Raw genomic sequence first — 21,896 nt, forward strand, 5'->3', positions numbered from 1 at the left:
GTCATGCTTGTTATTTCTTTGTCAGCAGTTAGATCTCTACTGTATTATTTCTTGAAACTTTAAAATGTACATTTTCAACTTAATGTGCAGAGTAATGGCCACATAATTACACCAATGTTATGGTGAGCCAGATACTATTTTGAAACATTAGGGGACAAACATTTATCTCACTATTGGCTTCAATGATTGGCATATAGACCCAAATATGCAACATATCAAAGGGAAAAATTTGGTCCTATCTTAGAGCACTGAATTAAAAATTCAGCATATTTAGTCTGAGTAGCAAAACAGGCAAAGACTGAAAGAAACCCTGCAGCCAAACAACTGTCAGCATGTCTTTGTGCCATGGAGACATAGTTAAAAGTGTTCTGCTTACATCAGAGGATCCAAATTTGGTGAAGTAATTTCCTATTTACCTTATTCAACCTGCAGCTACATAACAACTGTGCTGTGATCATGTTAGATCTGACAAGCTAATAAGGATTGGGTCGATATTTGGACAAGAGACTTTCAAGTAAGTTAAACTGCATAAGGAAGTTTAGATCCTGTTTCCGTAGGATATATCTTTATCACTGAGTCAGAAATTAATCAATTCCAAAGCATAACATTAAAGCGCACCCTTCTGTTGCAAGGGCCATCATTTGGTTGATACGTAAAACCAACATCCTGACCATTTATAGCTATTAACAATCCTCTGGCACTTTTCAAAAGAGCAGGAAAGTTAATCCTGCTTCCTGACCAAGTTCTGCCTTCCATAATTACATTCTGACTACATAAATTCCCCTGCAATTTCAACTGATTACAGTATTATTCTTCACTTCCTGTCCTAAAGTTTGTATTGTAACTGTGCTCTCCTACAAAGGTAGATGAAACGATCTCTGCATATAGTTTCTGTATAAGTTTGGTACATTTGTAAAACACTGAGGTATCTTTCAGCATGAAAGAAACTAAGTGCTATATGTTATTCTTATAGAAAAATGCATGATTCTCCTCAGAGCAGTATATTAATAATCAATAGTGCATCTGTTCAGGGATGTCTAAATGAAGCTAAAAAAGTTAAATATTTCTGAACAGATGCACTGCTAATAAGAAAACACTATACTGAATTCCTTCCTGAACACACTCTATTGCCATGTCACCTATGAGAAGCAAAGTGGAGGATAAATTTGCTTGATCTTCTAGGCAGATACCCAAGAGTGCCAATTGCACACACTCAAAAATAATTCAACTGGCTTAAATCATGAGGTTGCATTCAGGAGGACTCCACTTCCCAATTATGGCATATCAAAATCCCGGCTTCCTTGACTCCTATTGACTGAAACGGGCCAGGATTTCACCATTAATCTCTAGAGTACGGGAGCTGTGAGTCTATCCATCTCCATCTCCTGTTGTTATCACTATCTGCGCCCTCCTCCTGCACCTCCCTCCCACTCCTCACATTCTGCCATTGCCCTTAAACTTCCTCCTAGGCCCCATCATTCCCCTGCTCTGTCTCCTGCTTCTCCTCACACCCTCAATCGCCTCTTGATTACCCCACATTCCTTTTCACCTTCAGCCCTCTTCTGCTCTGCCACTAAACACATTTCCCTGGGCTTCATCTTCTCCTGCTTCCCCCAACTCTCTCAGTCTTTACTCCTGCTTCCAAAGCTACCAACTCTTGCAATTTTATCACGAGTCTCATGATATTTTGGCATTTTTCTTAAAGGCACAATTCCTGGAATCAACAGTTGCATGAGATTCTCAGCTTTCATTTTTCAAAACAGGAAGTGAGTGTACTCTAATGGCTCATACAGCAGAAAGCAAAGGAAAAATTCCCCATTAAAAAAATCAGTCTAATTTTTAGGCCAATTCAGGATTTTTAAGCACTTTCAGTTAGTAACATTGTGCTTCTGCCACAAACATTCCCCCTATACTCTCCTGAGTCTCTTTACTTCCCCCACATGTTGCTCTGTGAAGGCCTCGCTGTCCTCTTGCACTTCTCTTCTGCCCCTTCACCAACCACATTCTTTCCTCAATGTCCTGTCTAGCTGCTTAACTATTTACTGGCACGGATTTTCCCTATGGGCCGTCTGGCTTCAGTCTCTTTGAAAACCGAAGGAGTTGACAGTCATCTTTACTAGAATCAGCCTCACTCCACATGCAGAGACCAGAGGGACCAAAAGCCATTTTGCCTGGCCTCAATCCTAGTGAAAGTAATGGGAAATGGTGACCATTTTGAAAATCAGCAAAGTGGGAGGCAGGAGTAGGGAGATCACTTGAAGGTTTAAAAACCTCCAAATGATAAAATTGCAAATGACGGAGCTGGTGATATTGTCATTATATACTAGCTCTGTGAGCTGCCTCACACATTATTGAGAATGCTTGAAAAATAAAACAGTAGATGACTAATATCACAGTTCTCAATCAGCATTTCACCATCCTCATCGATGTTGTCGAAACCAAGTAATATATGTGTCATTTCACGTTTCAATCGCCACTCTTTCCATGCCCCTACACAAGAGGAAACAGCAGCAAATGAGAGGAGTTTGCCAGGGGCAGACTCTGGAAATCCCCATATCCTTGGGAATCCTTCTCAGTGCCAGCTACAACCAAGAGTGAAGACGGTAGGGCTCTGCCTTCAACCCTCCTGTATTGCTTACCACCAAACCGTGAAGGACCCACATGGAGCATTCGGACCAGCAGACTCTTCTCTCCTCCCCGACATGGAAGACAGCAGCTGCAACTCCCCCTGGCACTGGGAAGAACCATTACAGCCAGCCTCCAGTTCTCCATACAGCTCTGAAAATTGGACTGTGGGTTATGTTTTCTCTCATTCACAGTATTGCTATTGGTGGTTGTTACCTTTTCATCCCAGCCACTTCTACCATTGCAGCTTCTCAGCTGACTGTCCTCACTCTTCCCATCCACTGTCCTCTCTCCTTATCTCTCAGTTTTCCTCTTCTTTTTCTTGTCTCTATATAAAGACATGGAACTAGTAAGGTGTGTGCCTGGTATTACCCTGATCACCTTACTTGTACACTGTATCCCTTTCTCTCACCCTTTGTCTGTGTATAATATTCTTCGTAGCAGCATTACACAGGATTATACTGAAACTGAAGCACGCTATTTTTATATGCTTACAGAGGCTGGAATTGGTGGCCTTTAGGTCATGCTATCTGTTCTCCCAGGGCTCTGGGGAGGAACAAGTTGGTGAGAGATTTTGGTTGGAAGAGTCTGTGGCTTTGAGCTGTGGAATTTTGGAAGGTCTGTTTGGGCGGGGGGAGACTGGGTCTTTATTTTAACTGAAGTTTTAATATTTTTAAAAGGTATGTACACAGCATAGGCTGGGCACATTTTCACATATAAATAAATAAAATAAATTACAAAACTAAGGGCTGTGTCCACCTGAAATTGTGGGCCCTATGCAAGCCATGGAAGTTTGCATGTTCTTGCAGTTGCAGTGGGACCTACGGGTGGCTCTACGTATTTTGCTGCCCCAAGAATGGCAGTCAGGCAGCCTTCGGCAGTATGCCTGCGGGAGGTCCGCCGGTCCCGCGCCTTCAGCGTACCTGCCGCCAAATAGCCGACGAAGTCATAGGATCGGCAGACTTCCCGCAGGCATGCCGCCCTCACAGCAACCCACCTCCTCCCCTGCGGCTTGGTGCGCTGGTGCCTGGAGCTGCCCCTGGTGGGACCACCTAGCCCAGGGAATGATCAACCCATGGCATAAGCCCAAAAAAAGAAAAAAGAAAAAAGGATACAGATTTGCGCATACTTGTTTTGGAGCTTCTCAAGGAGTGGGAACTTTGTATAAATGAGTTCATCACCTCCCTTAAACTGTCAGTTCCTAACCAGGCTCTGATATTCACCCTTCTCTTGGGCCATGCAGGTCATGGGAGTTATTCCAGCCCTAGGAGGGAGGTTTGGGCAGTAACAGCTTGCCTGCATTCTAGAAGGGGTCACTTTTACCTCAGTCTTACAATCATGACAAGGGCCTCTTGCTCCTGATCACTTACAGAGAAGTCTCCTCCATGTTATTAACTACCAAAAATGCCTGGGCAACCATTATAGGTGTACATTTAGAGACCACTTTTCAAAATTTCTCTATGGAAGTTTTTAGGGAGTTATTTTTCTTTGCCAATTTTACGATACTTCTTCCCATATGGGAAAAATATTCCTCAAATCTAATATTTTTCCTGGAGCTACTACATCTGGTGCATAAGACCTAGCAGCTAACTTATTTACATGACTTACATGAGACTGTTCTTTCCTCTTTCTTTGAGTCTGAAAGCAAGCACAGACAGAGATGAGCTTTACTGCTTCATGTGCAGGAAACCACTTCTAACAATTTACTTGAAAAGAAGCAGACCTGTGTGTTAGGTGGGAGAGGGAGAGAATCAGTGTAAGCAGGTGAAAGAGTGGTAAATGTCAAACTTTGAATTTTTGGTAAATAAATGGCTTGAAACATGGGAACAGAACGTAGGAAACTTGCAAAAAGATGGCACACCTATCTCCTTATCCTGGAAAACCAAGACACTTTTGTAAGCTAGATATTCCCTGCATTAAAAACAATGCACCAAGGGTGTCAAATTAGCCTTACAGACATTATTATTTAAAAACAAAAACAAAAACAAAAACCCCACAACTCTTGTTCTGTATGGATTTATATTTGGAAGCTGGTTACAAGATCTGTTCTCATGAAGCTATATTGTTAAGTAAAAGAAAAAGATATAACTTGAAGTTTTACTTTGAAACTCGAATTTTTCAGGACTGAAAAGATAAGGAGTTTGTATGTTTACTATTTACAACTTCCTCTCAGAAGACACAGGTATAGCATTCATGTCTTCCAAAATGTAAGCTTATACATCTGGCCAGCAAACATCTGGATATTTATCTTAGCTCATCATTTCCTTCTGTAAGTCCAAAAACTGTCAGTTATTTCAGCTGAGATTCATCCCAAGGGAGAACAGAAAAAGTTACATCCTTCTTTTGTCCAGGTTTTATAAACTGATCTTTACCTTTTTCCCTAGGATACCAGTAAGTATAAAAATAAGCAGTCTGGATTCCTTTGACTGTGGTTTTCAGTCTGTGAATATGTACTTCTGCAGCACAGAGTGTATACATATGTGATTGTATTTATTATGTGATTGTATTTCCAATATATGGCAAAAGTTCCTAGATCCTAAAATAGGCCTTTTTATTAAAAAAACAAACACACACACACACACACACACACACACACACACACATTATGGATTAAAAATAAATATAGACAGTAAATTCAAGAATAAACTCCTCAGCTCCTAGACAACAAGGAAGACTAATTTCTGTACTTTATTAATATATTATTTTCAAAATCCTACATTAATGAAATATTAAGATTTCAAACACACAAAACAAGAAATTCAAATACTAAAATCACCACAAAAACATTAACTTGGTTCCACAGCATGTCTTGTAATCTAGATTACTTTTTAATTGATAGAATTTGGGAGAAGACAGTGTGGCCTACAGAAAAGAACCCTAAACTTGAACTCAGCAAATCTGGGTTCTACTCCCAGGTTTGCCACTGGCTTTGGGAAAATTACTTCACCTCCTTGTGTGTCAGTTTTCCCATCTGTAAAATGGTGATAATGATACTGACTTCCTTTGTAAAGCACTTTCAGACCTAATGATGAGAAGGGCTACATTAGAACTAAGCATTGTTTTCAATGTATTATTTAAAAAGTACATTAACTAGAGAAGAGTGCTAGTCAATTATTTCATAGTCAAAATTTAAGCCATCTTCCAAATTCAAGTTTATATTTTTAACTAACTTCACTAAAGATAAGCCAATTCACCTGAAGTTTCACATGCTGATCTCCTAATATAGCTTTGTATTACTGCATATGAAAGTTCGCATCAGGAATATCTTCTCATAATAGCCTGCCTGTGTTCTGTTATGTTTAAGCATGTGATTTGATTATAAAGGCTAAAACAAACAATTTCACTTTAAACCATTCAACAGTTGCCTTGATGAATTATTGACCCATAGAAATGTAACTGAGAATTAATATAGATTACTTAAATGTCCTGTGTAGTGGGACTGGGATTGAAAAAACAGACTGTAAAACCTTAAAGTGACATCAAAACAAGTCTAATCATATTCCTTGCTATTAAACAAAAAAAAACAAAAAAAAAAAAAAGGAAAAAATCTGGCTAAGTCGTTTTTTCAGGTTACATCTTCCAACAATATACTCTCAGTTTATACAGCGTGTCCTGGGGGAAAGACTGCCTTTCTTGTGCTCAAAAAGCATTTCTGGCAGCTTTAAATATTTGTAATTAAGGCAATAAAGAAGCATTGGAAGAAACATACATGCAAAAAACATGGCCAAAAAGCAGCAATATTTTCTTTGCACCATACACATTTTAAATATTAATTGTCAATCTTAAAATGCATAACAAAAGATTCTAAGTGCCGATGGTCTCGCTAGAATTTTATCGAAGAAATGAAACCTTCACAGTCATCCAGCTTCTAAAAATCTGAGTAATATGCTGAAAGGAATTGCTTCCCATTTTAAAATAAAACAAATTGTGCTTGTATTCAATCACAAAGCTCATTCTATGATGCTTATTCATAGTAACAAGCACAAGTTTTTTATATTTACAAAGGCATTCATTAAGGTTTTATTATTACTCTTGCCCTTTATAACTGTAATGTAGACAAGTAAGTTATTAGCATGAGGTTCAAACCACAGCCAGACCAAATCATGTTTTAGATAATTCTAACGTGATCTGGGTTCATACAGCCTCTTGAAAAGATTTCAGTTATTCAAACAATTTTTATACCAAAAAAAGGTCACAGTAACTTCCAATTCTATAAAAATCTAGCAACACTGAAAAACTGTCTGAAATCAGAGTAAATTTCAGAATCAAGTTTTCAGAGTCACTGAAAGAAAGGAACACAGTATGTCCAATTTTGTTTCTAGTTTATCACATCTGCTCACTGGCATTAAACATAAGGATGTTTCTAATTTATGGATAAATCCTTGGCTCTGGTACTGCAGAGATGGGAATTTCTACTTGTATACCTGTACCCCGATATAACACGAATTCGCATATAATGCGGTAAAGCAGTGCTCGGGGGGGGGGTGCGCTGTGCACTCTGGTGAATCAAAGCAAGTTCAATACAACGCAGTTTCACCTATAATGCAATAAGATTTTTTGGCTCCCGAGGACAGCGTTATATCGAGGTAGAGGTGTATTATGCTTCAGTCTTCACGGTTGAAGATGTTAGGGAGATTCCCAAACCTGAGCCAGCTTTTGTAGGTGACAAATCTGAGCAATTGTCACAGTTTGAGGTGTCACTAGAGGAGGATAAACTTAACAGTAACAAGTCACTGGGACCAGATGGCATTCACTCAAGAGTTCTGAAAGAACTCAAATGTGAAGTTGCAGAACTACTAACTATGGTTTGTAACCTGTCCTTTAAATCAGCTTCTGTACCCAATGACTGGAAGACAGCTAATGTAACACCAATATTTAAAAAGGGCTCTAGAGATGATCCCGGCAATTACAGATCCGTAAGTATAACATCAGTACTGAGCAAATTAGTTGAAACAATAGTAAAAAATAAAATTGTCAGACATACAGAACATACATTGTTGGGCAAAAGTCAACATGGTTTCTGTAAAGGGAAATCGTGTCTTACTAATCTGTTAGAGTTCTTTAAAGGGGTCAACAAACATGTGGACAAGTGGGATCCAGTGGACACAGTGTACTTAGATTTCTAGAAAGCCTTTGACAAGATCCCTTCCAAAGGCTGTTATGTAAATTAAGTTGTCATGGGATAAGAGGGAAGATCCTTTCATGGATTGAGAACTTGTTAAAAGACAGGGAACAAAGGGTAGGAATAAATGGTAAATTTTCAGAATGGAGAGGGGTAAGTAGTGGTGTTCCCCAAGGGTCAGTCCTAGGACCAATCCTATTCAATTTATTCATAAATGATCTGGAGAAAGGGGTGAAAAGTGAAGTGGCAAAGTCTGCAGATGATACTAAACTGCTCAAGATAGTTAAGACCAAAGCAGACTGTGAAGAACTTCAAAAAGATCTCACAAAACTAAGTGATTGGGCAACAAAATGGCAAATGAAATTTAATGTGGATAATGTAAAGTAATGCACACTGGGAAAAATAACCCCAACTATATATATGATGGGGGCTAATTTAGCTACAACTAATAAGGAAAAAGATCGTGGAGTCATCATGGATAGTTCTCTGAAGACGTCCACGCAGTGTGCAGCGGCAGTCAAAAAAGCAAACAAGATGTTGTGAATCATTAAAAAGGGGATAGAGCATAAGACAGAGAATATTTTATTGCTCTTATATAAATCCATGGTATGCCCACATCTTGAATACCGCATACAGATGTGATCTCCTCATCTCAAGAAAAATATACTAGCATTAGAAAAGGTTCAGAGAAGGGCAATTAAAATGATTAGGGGTTTGGAACAGGTCCCATATGAGGAAAGACTAAAGAGGCTAGGACTTTTCAGCTTGGAAAAGAGGTGATTGGGGGGGATGTGATAGAGGTATATAAAATCATTAGTGATGTATAGAAAGTGAATAAGGAAAAGTTACTTACTTGTTCCCCTAATATAAGAACCAGGGGCCACCAAATGAAATTAATGGGCAGCAGGTTTTAAAGAAATAAAAGGAAGTTCTTCTTCACACAGCGCACAGTCAACTTGTGGAACTCCTTGCCTAAGGAGGTTGTGAAGGCTATGACTATAACAGGGTTTAAAAGAGAACTGGATAAGTTCATGGAGATTCAGTCCATTAATGGCTATTTGCCAGGATACGTAGGGAATGGTGTCCCTAGCCTCTGTTTGTCAGAGGGTAGAGATGGATGGCAGGAGAGAGGTCACTTCATCATTACCTGTTAGGTTCACTCCTTCTGGGGCACCTGACATTGGCCACTGTCGGCAAAGAGGCTACTGGGCTGGATGGACCTTCGGTCTAACCCAGTACGGCCATTCTTATGTTCTAACACAAAATAAGACACAGAATAAGGGCTAGTCTACACCGGCAACGCTAACGCACTGCCTTTACTGGCTCTTTACAGCGCTGAAACTTGCTGCGCTCAGGACGGTGTTTTTTCACAACCCTGAGCAAGAAAGTTGCAGCGCTGTAAAGTATCAGTGTAGACAAGCCCTTAGAGCCTTCCTGAGGGAGGAATTTTGAGCCTTCTACAACAGCCCAACTCCTCACCAGAGTCCATGACTCTACCACCTAAAACCTTTGAGAATGATGTAAAAGAGGCAATACACATCCAATCTGTTAACCAGGAATATTAATCCATTCCTACCTATCTCACAAGAATGCTGCAAGACTAAATTCAGCCATGTTTGTAAAGCATGTTTATAGAAATTTCAGAAGTACAAAAGCATCGTTTATCATCATACCATATGTTAACTAACTGCTGCCATAGAGCAGTGGGGCTAACCAAGGTAAGGCCTTCATTACTGTGTACTTCCATGCAAACTGGTGCTGCTGCAGCTATACAGACAGAGAAACAGAGCAGTTTTGCTAGTGCAACAGGAGAAAGACAGCATTTACTCATTTTTCATTACAGAAAGCTTGAGTTCCTCAAAAGACCATCAGCTGTGATAAGGACAGATCCTTTCACTTCTCGAAGTCACTAGTCCTACTTGAGATTTGTTTAAACCAGAGGGGTTTCTTCTCAGTCTAATTCTTCTAAATTACCAAACCACCACTACCTCTTTGGAAGTTTCAGCAGAAAGGTAAAGCATGAAATGGGCATGCAGCACATCTAGCTGTCTCAAGCATGTCTCCAGGTCAGGAGAGAGGCTTGTATAGTAAAGCTGGCCCTACAACTAGCTCAGTGGTTTGAGCATTAGCCTGCTAAACCCAGGGTTGTAAGTTCATTCCTTGAGGGGGCCACTTAGGGATCGGAAGGGGGAAAAAAAAAAAAACCTGTCAGGGACAGTACTCGGTCCTGCTACTGAAGGCAGGGGACTGGACTCAATGACCTTTCAAGGTTCCTTCCAGTTCTATGAGATAGGTATCTCTCTCTCTCTCTCTCTATATATATATATAACCCAAGGCCTTCCACATCTGTCTTGAGAAGTACATTTACTTAAAATAAGGCTTGGAACCCTGTGACTTGAACACTGTTTGTTCAATGGACAGGTATTACTGGACAATTCATTTTTAAGTAAATATACAGAGATGAAATATCCCGAATTGAAATAAGCAACACAGCTTGAACATAGGTTTAAATGGGATCAAGGAAATCAACGCTTTACACACACTCCCACTTTGGTTTCATACACCAATCTTTCCCACACACTTTTGCAGAAATATGCATTCAAAGATACAGACAGACAGAAAAGGAAGAGAGAAGAGCAATGTGGCTGTGATACCTTCAACTGGGTAATTAGCTGAAATTCCAAAATAGAAACCCTCCAGTATAGTTTTCTGATATTGCCTGTTTGAAAGAATGTTCTAGGCATGATATCCCAGCTGGATAACATTTACAGACTTGTGTAATGTAATGGATTCATTTTTAAAAACCCTACACAAGCAAAAAACAAAAAAACAAAAACCCGAAATAGTAAAAAGCATAACTCTCAAATCCAGAATAATTCAGATTTTTGCTCAAGTACATTAATAACTCAAGCTCTACACATTAGGCACCATTTACATAGGTTTTCAACAGCATACTTGGAAAAATATGTCAAATGAACTGTTTATATGCACAGTAAGTTAGATGCTTTCAAACCCATGTCCCCATTCCCAGAACGATTACTTTTTTTCTTTTTTAAATCTCCAAGCAAACTAGAGGGCAGCACTAGCTAAAGTCAGAAGTCATTTCAAATATGTAACCCACTATAGAGACCTGGGCAGATAGGTCTAATGGTTGGAGTCAGATGCAAGGCCAAAGGTCACAGCCAAAGAGAGTGTGAGATGTCAAGCAGAAGACTGCATCAGGTGCCAAGTCAAAGGCTAGAGCTGGAGACAGCGGCAGGGATAGGGCACAGGAGCAGGACCTGGAGTTCAGCAGGAAAGCAGGAACTGGGAACCGACAGGGAAGCAGGAACAGGCAGGAAGGCAGGGCTCAGTCGTCAAGTAAGTAGGCAGGGTCCATAGTAGTAGCAGCCAGCTAGGGATTTCTCTGGTTATTTGGACAACTTCCTGTGTCTTTCTGGTTTAAACAGAGCTTCCCAGCCAATCAATGTTGCTGGATGTTTCCCATGATCAGGAGTTTTGTGGGTAGGGTTGCCAACTTCCTAATTTCTGAAAACTGGACACTATAGCAGGAGCACTGGAACCTCTCCCTGCCCAACTTCTTCCCCTGATGCCCCACTCCTACCCCGCCTCTTCCCTCAAGGACCTGCCCCATTGCTCTCCCCCTCCCACTTCCTCATCGCTCTACTCTCTCCACCCTTCCCCCCCACCAAGCTGAGCTCCCTATCCCTATCCCTCTCCCAGCAGGGTCTGGCACGAGTTGATGACCCGGAGCCTCCCCCAATCATGGTAACTAGACTTTTGGTGGTCTGTTCAGCACATCTGACCAGACACTATATCAGTCCCCCTTCAACCAGACTTTCCAATCAAAAACTGGACCCCTTGGAACTCTATTTGTGGGCATTTGCAAGATAGCGCTTCAATTGCTCCCTTCCAGTGTTGCCAACTTAGCGACTTTGTCACTAGCTTTAGTGACTTTTTGGTTTCTCTAGCAAGAAAATAAGTGTCAAAGTGACCATGACGAATCTAGTGACTTCCACTGCCAATTTCAGAGAAAGAAGTCACCAATATCTGTAGTCACCAAATCATTCAGAAGCAGCTCAATAGTGTTAATAAAATCCATTCCATGCTCTTCTTTCTGTAGCACACCAAGTCAATGTCATTACCTCTCAACTGAGCACGTCCTCAGAAGGAATCACATTCCAGGGTTTCTTGGGCTGAGATCACTATAATCTGCAGGCGAGGAAAAGAAGTTTGTGGGGCCTAATTAAATACTTTGGTAAAGCCAGGCGCACTTTCGAGAGAGCAGCACATTAGCCAGGGCACATTTTTACCCAAATATATTCTCGCTCAGCGCTCCATAGTAACTAGCGCACCCTGTGATGCAGGGAAAGATAGCTAATGAAGTGGGCAGGGCAAAGGAGGCAGATTAGCCAATGAGGAGAGGAATAGAAGGAAATCTCGGTCATATTTTGTATTAAATTTTCATTTATAAATTGTTTATAAATTTATAAAATGTTAATAAATGATTAATTGATATTATAAGCATGTGACAGACCAGAGTAGAACCTGTTATAGATACAGGGAAACCTCACTATAATGCGCCCCGCAATAACGCAAATTCGGCTATAATGCGATTGTAAGGTGGCTCCGGCAGCCCCAGGCCAAAAAAAAAAAAAAAGGGGCTGGAGCGCTGTGGAAGCGCAAAAGAAAAAAGGGGTGGGGGAGAGCGCCGCCGAAGTGCAAAAATAAATAAAGCAGCCGGAGCGCTGCAGAAGCGCAAAAGAGAAAAAAAAAGAAAAAAAACCCATCAGAGTGCTGCTGAAGCGCAGAAAAAAAAGGCCGGAGCGTCGCCGAAGCGCAAAAGAGAGAAAAAGAAAAAAGGAAAAAAAAGAGGCTGGAGCGCCCCAGAAGGAAAAAAAAAATGGAATGTGCCTTCCCCGCTGTCTCTTTCCGCCTACCCCCGCTTACCCTTTTGGTGAGAAGAGCCGTTCTCCTCCCCAGCTGCTCCTCGCTCTTCCTCTACCCCTTGCACGTCTCCCCTACTCTCCCCAAGTGTTTCCCTCTCTCACTGCATGGCTGAGAGCCCCCACTGCTGCAGCTGCACCCTTTCAGTTACTGCTATAGGCAGTTCACAAATGAAAGTAGTTTTCTGCCCAAGAGAAACTGACCGGCTTGAAACTGACCAGCTTGAAATGGTAAACCCTGCTATACTGCGACCCCGCATTTAGCGCGATAGAATTTTCTGGACCCTAAGCATCATGTTGTAGCGGGGTTTCACTGTAGTTATAAGCATATCAGAAGAAGTTATTATAGATTAGGGGTGGGAAATAATTTTCGCAGGGGAGCCACTCCACTCACACCACTATGTTAGGAAAATGTAGTGGATACGATATCACTATCACAAAAATCTCAGCATCTTAGGTAAGTCAACCACTCTCAGAGCAGAAACTTTAACACTGTTACTGACACAATATAGGGAGCCACAGTTCTTCTTAAGAAACAGGCATATACTAGGAAGAACAGTAACAAGCTACAAACAAAACAAGCTGGACTATCTTTTTATGTCATCACTCCCTTTCTGGAAGTCTCAGTACAGTGAAATATATTGGACAAACATTATAACTGCAAGTACATAGTATTACAGTTCTACCCCCTGTGTTGGAATGCTGACAGTTTTCAGATTAACATTTTAAATACAAAGAAATTTATCTGTATGCATGTGTGGAAGGGTAATATTTTGGCCTGTTCACATTTGCTTTGAAATTCATATTTGTCTATGCAGGGAGATTTCTGAAAAGGCAAAGAATTGCTAAAATGCACATATATTTCCCTTTATCATTAGGGATCAGTCCCCATTGCAATCAGAAGTTGGTCCCACTGTGCCCAGAAGAAGGAGAGAAGAATATTACCCAGATACTTTACACCTCACCATGTTTTCTATTTTTCTTTGGCTATGATCACACCTTTCTCAATCTGCATTATCTCAAGTATCACTCCTAAACTCAACTGCATTAAACTAGTGTTCATTCATGTGGTTAGTTTCATGTTATCATAAAAAACGGACAATGTTTAAAATCTGGAGTTACGGCTATATACAAGAAAGTTGGCATGTTTTTGGAGTTCGAGAGGAATGCAATTCTCTCCTGAGGAGAAAATATTCTTTTCTCTGACCACATTTCCAATCACAAAAGTCACATACCACTTTACATTGCTGTTTATCAAATTAACAGTCTCACAAATTGCAATGAATCCTTTAAATTTACTGTTCTTCCAATAGTCCATTAATTTTATATCAGGACTTCCTCACAAGTCATTCACATTATGCTGACTTCAGAGAATGTGAGAAGCCACAGATAAGAGGCAGCACATAAAGGCAAGAAAAGGGTCAGATATGTACGTGCCATAGGTAATTTGACTATAAATTCCAAAGCAATAGAGGTGCAAACACATTCTATTAAGTGTTGCACTTTTCTATCAAAAACTTGCAAGTCCCCATTGATGCAAAAAAGAAAATATCCTTTAATGAACTTAGTACTAGACTGGTATCCTCTGTTGACTATTTATTAGGGACTGTTATGTAAATATTATTTATACAATAAGAGAAAGACGAACCCCAAAAGGGCACTGGTCCAGCTTTCACGGTTATCCATTCAGATCCCCAATTCTCTCCCTGCGACAGAGTGTGGCATACCACCTCCTTCAATCCACACATGGGTACTCTTCTTTTTCAAAGAAGGCTGCAACAGCACTGTCCCTTCACCCACCCCAGTCAAGTCCTCTCCACGTGACCTAATAGCCTTGCTGGAGGAGCGGGTGAAAATTGTGGGCTAAACGACGAGCCAGGGCCACAGGAATGCACATCATTCTTTCTCCAGCCCTGTGGAACTAAGCCAGAAAAGTTAATACTGCAGCAGCTGTACTACCCTTTCCATGTAACCACAATCCCTCTTAGGATTCTTGAGGTGCTCCTGGCGTATAAGTCCCTGTTAGTATGATGTTCTATGGGACATACTGCCAGAGAGCTTTATCCCTCAAGAGCAGAAATTTAATAAGAAATAATATTAAATTCCCCCTTCAGAGAGCAGACACGCAGTCCCTCTGAAAACCAAAGGTTTTGTGGTGTCTCTGGCTTTCCCACAGATCTTTGGTGAAAGCTCCAAGTGTGAGGCAGGCCTGATGGCCTTTTCTGAAGAGGTAGAAGGGCAAACCTCCACTGCTTTATGACCAGACAATTTTGGGGAATCTCTGCATAGGATTTCTCATATAAACACTCCCCCGACCCCTTTTCATACAGAGGGGACAATCTGGCCCTGGGGTCCTTACCTGGAAAAGCAAAATTAAAAGCAGAAAGCTACCAAAGGTCAATTTACAATTTAAGTTTGAAAAGAAACTTTAAGGTTAGCCTGTTCCAGGCTCTGAGATCAGAAACTGCTCTGAATGTCTGAATCATCCAGCATATTAGTAAATCAGATCTATATTGAACTACCACAAAAGTGTATAATTGGTAGGGACTGTACTTGGATTAAAAATATCTAGTAATACAATCCCATACCGATCCTTCCCTGAAAACTGAAGCAGAAAACCTAGCAAACCGGATTTCTAGGCCATAATCAGTGAGGTTATTGCACAAAACAGGTCAAATTGATTTATAAATCCATGAAAAACAAAAGAAGAAAAAAAAATCACAGTTAAGAAATTATTCCCATTGACTTCAGTGGGCTTTGAATCGGGCCCCAGAAGAGGTCAATTAAGTAGTAAAAAGATTATTTCAACTCCTTGGCGAGTACTGCAAACAATGAAACACATACACATAAGCACACTTAGAGTAACATCATCCTTTGAAAAGTAAGATCATATCAAAGAAATGCATCCTGTCCTTGCAGTACTCTTGTAAATTCAGTTTGTGATAATGGCTATTACACACACATAGGAAAGAGGAAAACAGCTTGATTTTATTTCAAAAGCTGGGTTGTTTTTTTTACAAGAGAAATATCTGAATTTCTCATTGTTTGGATTCTTTGCCCAAATAGTATGAATCCTAACAGAATGAATTTAAATCTTAATTCTAGGCGCAACTGTCTTATCTTAAATATCAATAATGAAACAACTTTAAAATGTAGGCAACTCATAGTCCTTTAGTGCCATCATTCATATCTTTTAAAATACATACACTTTGCCTTTACTTGGGAATACAGTTCCGACAACTGTTATCGCCATTTTAGGGCCCATTCCTGAATTCTACGGGGTCTCTGGCTACAGTTCTATTACAAGCAATAAGAGCTTTTGAACTCACAATTACATTTCAGTGCCCAAATATATCAAGGTGGTGAGTGTTTTTCCAGAAGGGTTCCTTTATTTTAAAAAGTGCCTCTTTCATTAGATTTTGCTTAGCCAGTTCTGAAGTAATACATTGTTTAGCAATCTTGCCATTATGATATTGAGTTTTTTCAAACACTCTTTGACAGTAGAGCAGTGTTGTTTAATCCATTGTCTATATGTAAAGTGGGTTTCTATAAGAATGTGGTGTCCGTTATGTGATTTGTAGCACAGAGCTGATATTGAGCAAGTTTACAGTACCTTCAAGGACAATGAACTTACTTATATAGCATGGTTCTATGACACCAACATGCTTTGGACTAGATTGGTGTTTTGCAACAGAACAACTTTCTGAACTACATTTATGGACTATTATGTATGAATTGGATTTTACATTTTAATTACAAGTGTGATCCATTTTGTAGCTACATCTACATGGCCCTGCAGTTTGGATTTGGGGTCTGAACTGCAGCGTGCAATAGTGTGCTGTGGCGTAACTCCCCCATGCACATGTTGCTGGTGCGAACTAAAAAAGTACCTAGTTCACATTAATGTAGTCTTCTTTCAAGCCGGACTATGTTCATGTGAATTATGTACCTTTTAGTTTGTGCCCACAGTGCCCACATGGGAAAGTTGCAGTGTAACATGTAGTGCACTCTGTGATCCCTGATAGTCTGAACTGTGGACTATACAGACAAATCCTAAAAATGTGGAATCACAAGCAGATAACACAAAATCTTTCTCCCTCTCTGCAAAACAGAACTGGATGACATTCAGAGCTAGGCTCAAAATTAATTAATGAAATTTGTTTAGAGATTTAGGGGCTGATCCTTTCCTCTTTTCTATCATGGGCATTTTGCTACCAACTTCAGTGGGGGAAAATTCAGATCCATTCATAGATTTTTCTAGTAATACTTTCCACTAAATAAAAAATTATTTAAAAAGAAATAGGAGTGTCCTTTGAGTTTTTCCAGTCTTCAGCACTATGAACTAATGCTCCAGGTACTGTGATGTCATTTTTTGTTACGCATATTCCCAGTTTCCCACATAACAAACTCAGCTACTCACGAAGAAGCAAATTCTTCCTTCCCCTAGCATTGTTCCAACTCCCATCCACTTCCTCACTTACTTCTCTCCCCAATGAACTCCTGAGCTCCTCCCCATATCACTGTTGTCTGATTATCTTCTTCCCTTCCTAATTAAGCACCCACCCAGCATTGTGCTAATCCTGATTGGACCCCATTCCCTCACTCTATTAGCATGTTCTCCATCCTGATTGGAGACCATTTTTCACTATCACTCAGTTCAGCCACCCAAACTAATTTCCTACCTGCTTCCATATTTTCCACTGATCTATTTGCACCAGTGTGCTTTCCCTGCATTCTAGAAAACTAACGCCAGATGCATCAATGTTTTTATGTACTGAGGGGACTGTGCCTTACAGAGCACAGTTCAAAGTCCTTTAGACAATAAACTGCTTCTCCTTTGACTTCAGTGGGATTTGAATCAGACCATATGTTAGGATTTCTATAAAACATTTTCAAACATAGAAACAGAAAAGGTCAGGACAAAAATACTGTGGTTATTGGAGTCATATAAGTAGATGGCTGGATAGATAGATATGTCCAGATGTACTACATCTCCATAAAATATATGTACAGAAATACCTAAGTATTTATATGGTCCCCATCATAAGAGCAAAAAATAGCTTTATCCTTTTTAAACCTTATCTTCTCTTTTATAAGAGAGAGGGAATCTCAGATTAAGTATAAATTTTCAAAAAATAGAAGTAGGCAAGGCTTAAATTAAAATAACTATACATTTAAGAGTTTACTATAGACAAAATATTTTTTAAAAATGGGCATAAAATATTTTAACCTTTGCCCTTTCCTAAAAACTAGGTACAAACTGAATATATTTTTAAAACATTAAACTAACAAGCTGTGTGCCTACCAGTAGTTTGTTTACATGTTGCTTCTCATTCCCCCACCCTTTCTGTGAGTGTGATGTGTCTTTTGAAAATATAAGCAAAGGCTCTGATTTACTGTACAGTGATTAACACAAGGAATCTGGCCCTGATGTGGGAATTACTATAAAAAAAGTATAATGAAGTATGCTGATACTTTTATAATCAACCCATTATACCACTCTATTCAGAATATTAAAGTAATCCAGGAAGCACAAATTAGAGCAACACATGTAGGATTCATGTCCCACCTATATTTCCTCCCAAACTTTTCCTTCTGTGGTATTCTATGAGCATAGGAGCAATATTTTTCAAATTCTAGGTCTTATATTTTATTACATTCACATCTATATTATAAAAAACAAACTACAAAATCAGTTTTCCCCACTTAAAGTTCAAGTGAATCTTAATGGACCCCTGAGAATACTTAAATGGAATATGTATACAAGCAAATAAAATGAAAAATCTGTTCAAGTCCTACCATGGGCCATGCGATGGAACCAGTAGTATCCAAAGTCTACTCCTAGGAATGTCAAATACCATGTCCATGGTGAGTCCCACGGCAGTTCAAAGAGTCTGTAGTTATCCCACACATAGATGTAGGAAGTCAACTCCAGGCTTCTGGACACAACACTGAAATATACAACAAAACAGTTTTGTCAAGAACCTTTTGAATTAGGTAATAGATTTGTTGTATTACATTTGTTGTACTTTTCAGTCTGCAGCTTTTTTTTCTAACATATAAAGCCACTTGGCCAATCCTGTAGCTCTATTCTGGCAATATTACCATTGACTCCAATGCCACTATTAACTAAGGACTGTGAGCCAAGACTGAAAAAAATAGTACAGTCCCATCCTGTTTAACCTTTTTTTCATTGCAGCCTGAGGTCTTCAGTCCCTTCTTGGCTTCAAATTATCTAAAGCCTTTTAGACAGTTTCTTTTACCTCATTTATTGCACACAGAGATGTCAAGGTATTCATGTGACGGGGAGAAACTCATTTTTAATCTACAAGTTAGAAATACTTTTAGGATGTTACTAATTATTATTATTATTTGAATAATACCACGGCAAATCTGGACACATCATTTAACATAGCCAGATGAAGGACTGAGGATGAATAAAAGAATGTGTGTGGCAATGAGAGAGTAGAAGGGGAATGCTAGAAAGACTGATGGAAGGAGAAATATGCAGGACTGAAGGTTAGGAATAGAGAGAAAGGAGGGGAAAGTGCAAAGGAGAAAGTGAGGGAACAGGAAAAATTTGACAAAAATCAGCTGAAGAGTTCTTCTATGTTGCTGGACAATGGCCTAACCCCCTGACATTCCTGGCCTAACCCTCACTCAGTTCTGAGTACAAAAGAGTTGGTGTGGTTGAAGAAAGCATAGTTTTGGGCTCAAGGCTTTCTAGGCCATGGTTCAGGTATTGGGAGTCAGACACAAGGTTACAGGAAAAGAAACTAGTGGCTAAAAGGGCCCAAGACTGTGTGATGTAGCTGAAACCATCTCTGTCAAACTTGGCTGCTGTCTTTCTCATTTTTGTTCAAAGCAATCAGGACTTGTAAATATATTGTTACACCTTTGCTGAGTGGTACCAGACTTTTGGAACTTATAGGTCAGTTTCTTAGCTGGTGAAGTAATCAGTGATGCAAAACCAGTGTATTTTTGGTGTAATTAATTTACAAAATCTACACATTTTCTGTTTCCTTGAACAGACGTGGGGTCACATAGGCAACTGCCTCTTGCAGAAATCTCAGTAAAAGCACTATTAATCTGTCACAAAGCAAAAGCTGTCTTGGACCTAGGTCTCTCCTGGAATCTCCCCTGCCTAACACATAGTTCATTTTTCCTCCCTCAGTTCCCAGGCTTTATAACTGGGAAAACCTTTAGTGCCATGGTCAACAGCAGCACAGAAGTAAGGGTAGCAGTACTGCAACTCCCCCACAATAACCTTGCAACCCGCCCACAACTCCTTTATGGGTCCGGACCCCTACAATTACAACACCGTGTTCAGATTTCAATAGCAGAAATCATGAAATTTGTTATTTTTAAAATCCTATGACTGTGAAATTGATCAAAATGGACCATGAATTTGGTAGGGCCTAATTATAATCATCAGCTGCCAAAACACATCTGCACTTCACCTCTATCCCTGCAGCAAGTGCCCTGTTTTCTCACTTCAAAAAGTCTGCTCACCCTCACTTTGGCAGCTGGTAGACTGAGAATTTCACTGGAAGCAGCAATGGCAGGTGTACCTGCCACTTTCCGAAACATTTTAGCTGTGCCCAGAAGTAGCAACAGATGCACCTGGAACGTGTTTAACTTTCATAAGAGCCATGTAACAAATATTTCTAAAGATGATTTTATGTCTCAACCAGATTTTTGGAATTTACTTCATGAGGCATATGCAAGCTTTAGTATAAACTTTAATCACTTCCACAACAGGTCAGAAGGGAACTGATGCTATTTCAAACACACACACACACAAAAGGTATTTCTTAACATCTTTAAATGACCAGGAAATTTAAAACACCTCTTGCAACATTCAGTATCAGTTATTACATACTGTTTTCTCACTTGATTCTTTGGCTTTTATTAACATATAATGCTTCTGCAGTACATCCAAAGATATGTGAACTGATACATTTCCTCCATTTTTGATCAACTTTCAGCATTTCCCCTAGAGTTTTTTTGTTCCATGAGCTGAGGCCAAGGTGTAAAAAACTCAAGCTAACCTTGCAACACATTTTTTTAATATACAACTCTCAGCACAAGTCAGAATCTGCTTATTTTTCCTTTATGCTCAAACCACAAATCTATAGAACATGACACTACTTGATTACCGTAATTAATGAAGAGTAATCCATCATATCAGTATATAATTCAGAAGAATCAGAAATTGCTTAGCTAAATATTTTTGATTTGTTCTTTTACAGTGTGATAAAAGAAAAGTCCAGACCTAGCATTCAGTTACAACTTCCAAAGCTTGCTCAGAGTTTTTAAGATTTAATTCCTTTTTTTCTGAAGCCTAAGTTCACTTCTTAAAATCACTGAAGACAGTTTAGTTCCCTTAGTTATACTACAGTTTTTAATCATAAATACAGTTGGAACTGAAGGCCAGGCATTTTGGGTCATCTTGTCTAGCCTTCTGCATCAGGCAGCATGAAACTCTGGGAGAGAGAGAGAGAGAGAGAGAGAGTCTTTCCTAACCTGTATATTCCATAGATTTATCTATTCTCATTTTGAGCACCTCTGCTTAATTTACCATTATAGACAAACTGTTATCCAATTAGCCAAATCATCAGAGAGGTTTTTTTGTTGTTGGTTTATTTTAAATTCCATTTGTCCTTTACTTTAAGCTACTACTACTTGTTTTAATACTGGTGTCCACTCTAAACCACTGTGTCCCCATTGGGCTAGATAACAAAAGCAACATGGGAGAAAATTCTGGGGAATGAAGTCACAATGCAGATATGCAGATCCCCTCATAATGATATCCCTGCATTATTCAGGGAAAGAGAGTCAGTTGGCTCCTTTCAAGAAGGTCAAGCAAGCACCACAGGACCAGGGAAGGGGATAATGTGTACCCTCTGCCACCCTCTCTTTATCATAGGCCAGGTGGAACAACCTGTGTGGGGCCTGAAGCAGCAGGGTGTCTGTGGAGAGTAGGAGCAGCATACCATCTGAGCCGAAGAGGGAAATCCAAGCACAGATATCCCCTTCCCAATGCAGATCTCAAGGGGACAATCTAGGAAAATCCAGAGGAACAGCTACCATCTTGGTTGGTGATAGGTATTGAACACGTGACTTTCAGAGACTTTACAGCTTGAACTAAAAAACAAGGCTCTCAAGCTGAGTTGCAACAGATCCATAGCCTCTCAGCATTG

General features: G+C 39.8%; 1 protein-coding gene across 2 annotated transcripts in view; it reads right to left on the reverse strand.

Annotated features, from left to right (window-relative positions):
- AGMO (alkylglycerol monooxygenase) overlaps positions 1–21,896 on the reverse strand; it is a 278,867-nt gene that overhangs the window by 232,827 nt on the left and 24,144 nt on the right. For both annotated transcript variants that reach the window (XM_030550694.1, XM_030550695.1), the window contains exon 3: positions 18,493–18,644. In XM_030550694.1, the coding sequence (XP_030406554.1) occupies positions 18,493–18,644 (152 nt within the window). The remainder of the gene's footprint in view (positions 1–18,492; positions 18,645–21,896) is intronic.

Source organism: Gopherus evgoodei, chromosome 2 (assembly GCF_007399415.2).
Source record: "Gopherus evgoodei ecotype Sinaloan lineage chromosome 2, rGopEvg1_v1.p, whole genome shotgun sequence".
NCBI lineage: Eukaryota > Metazoa > Chordata > Testudines > Testudinidae > Gopherus > Gopherus evgoodei.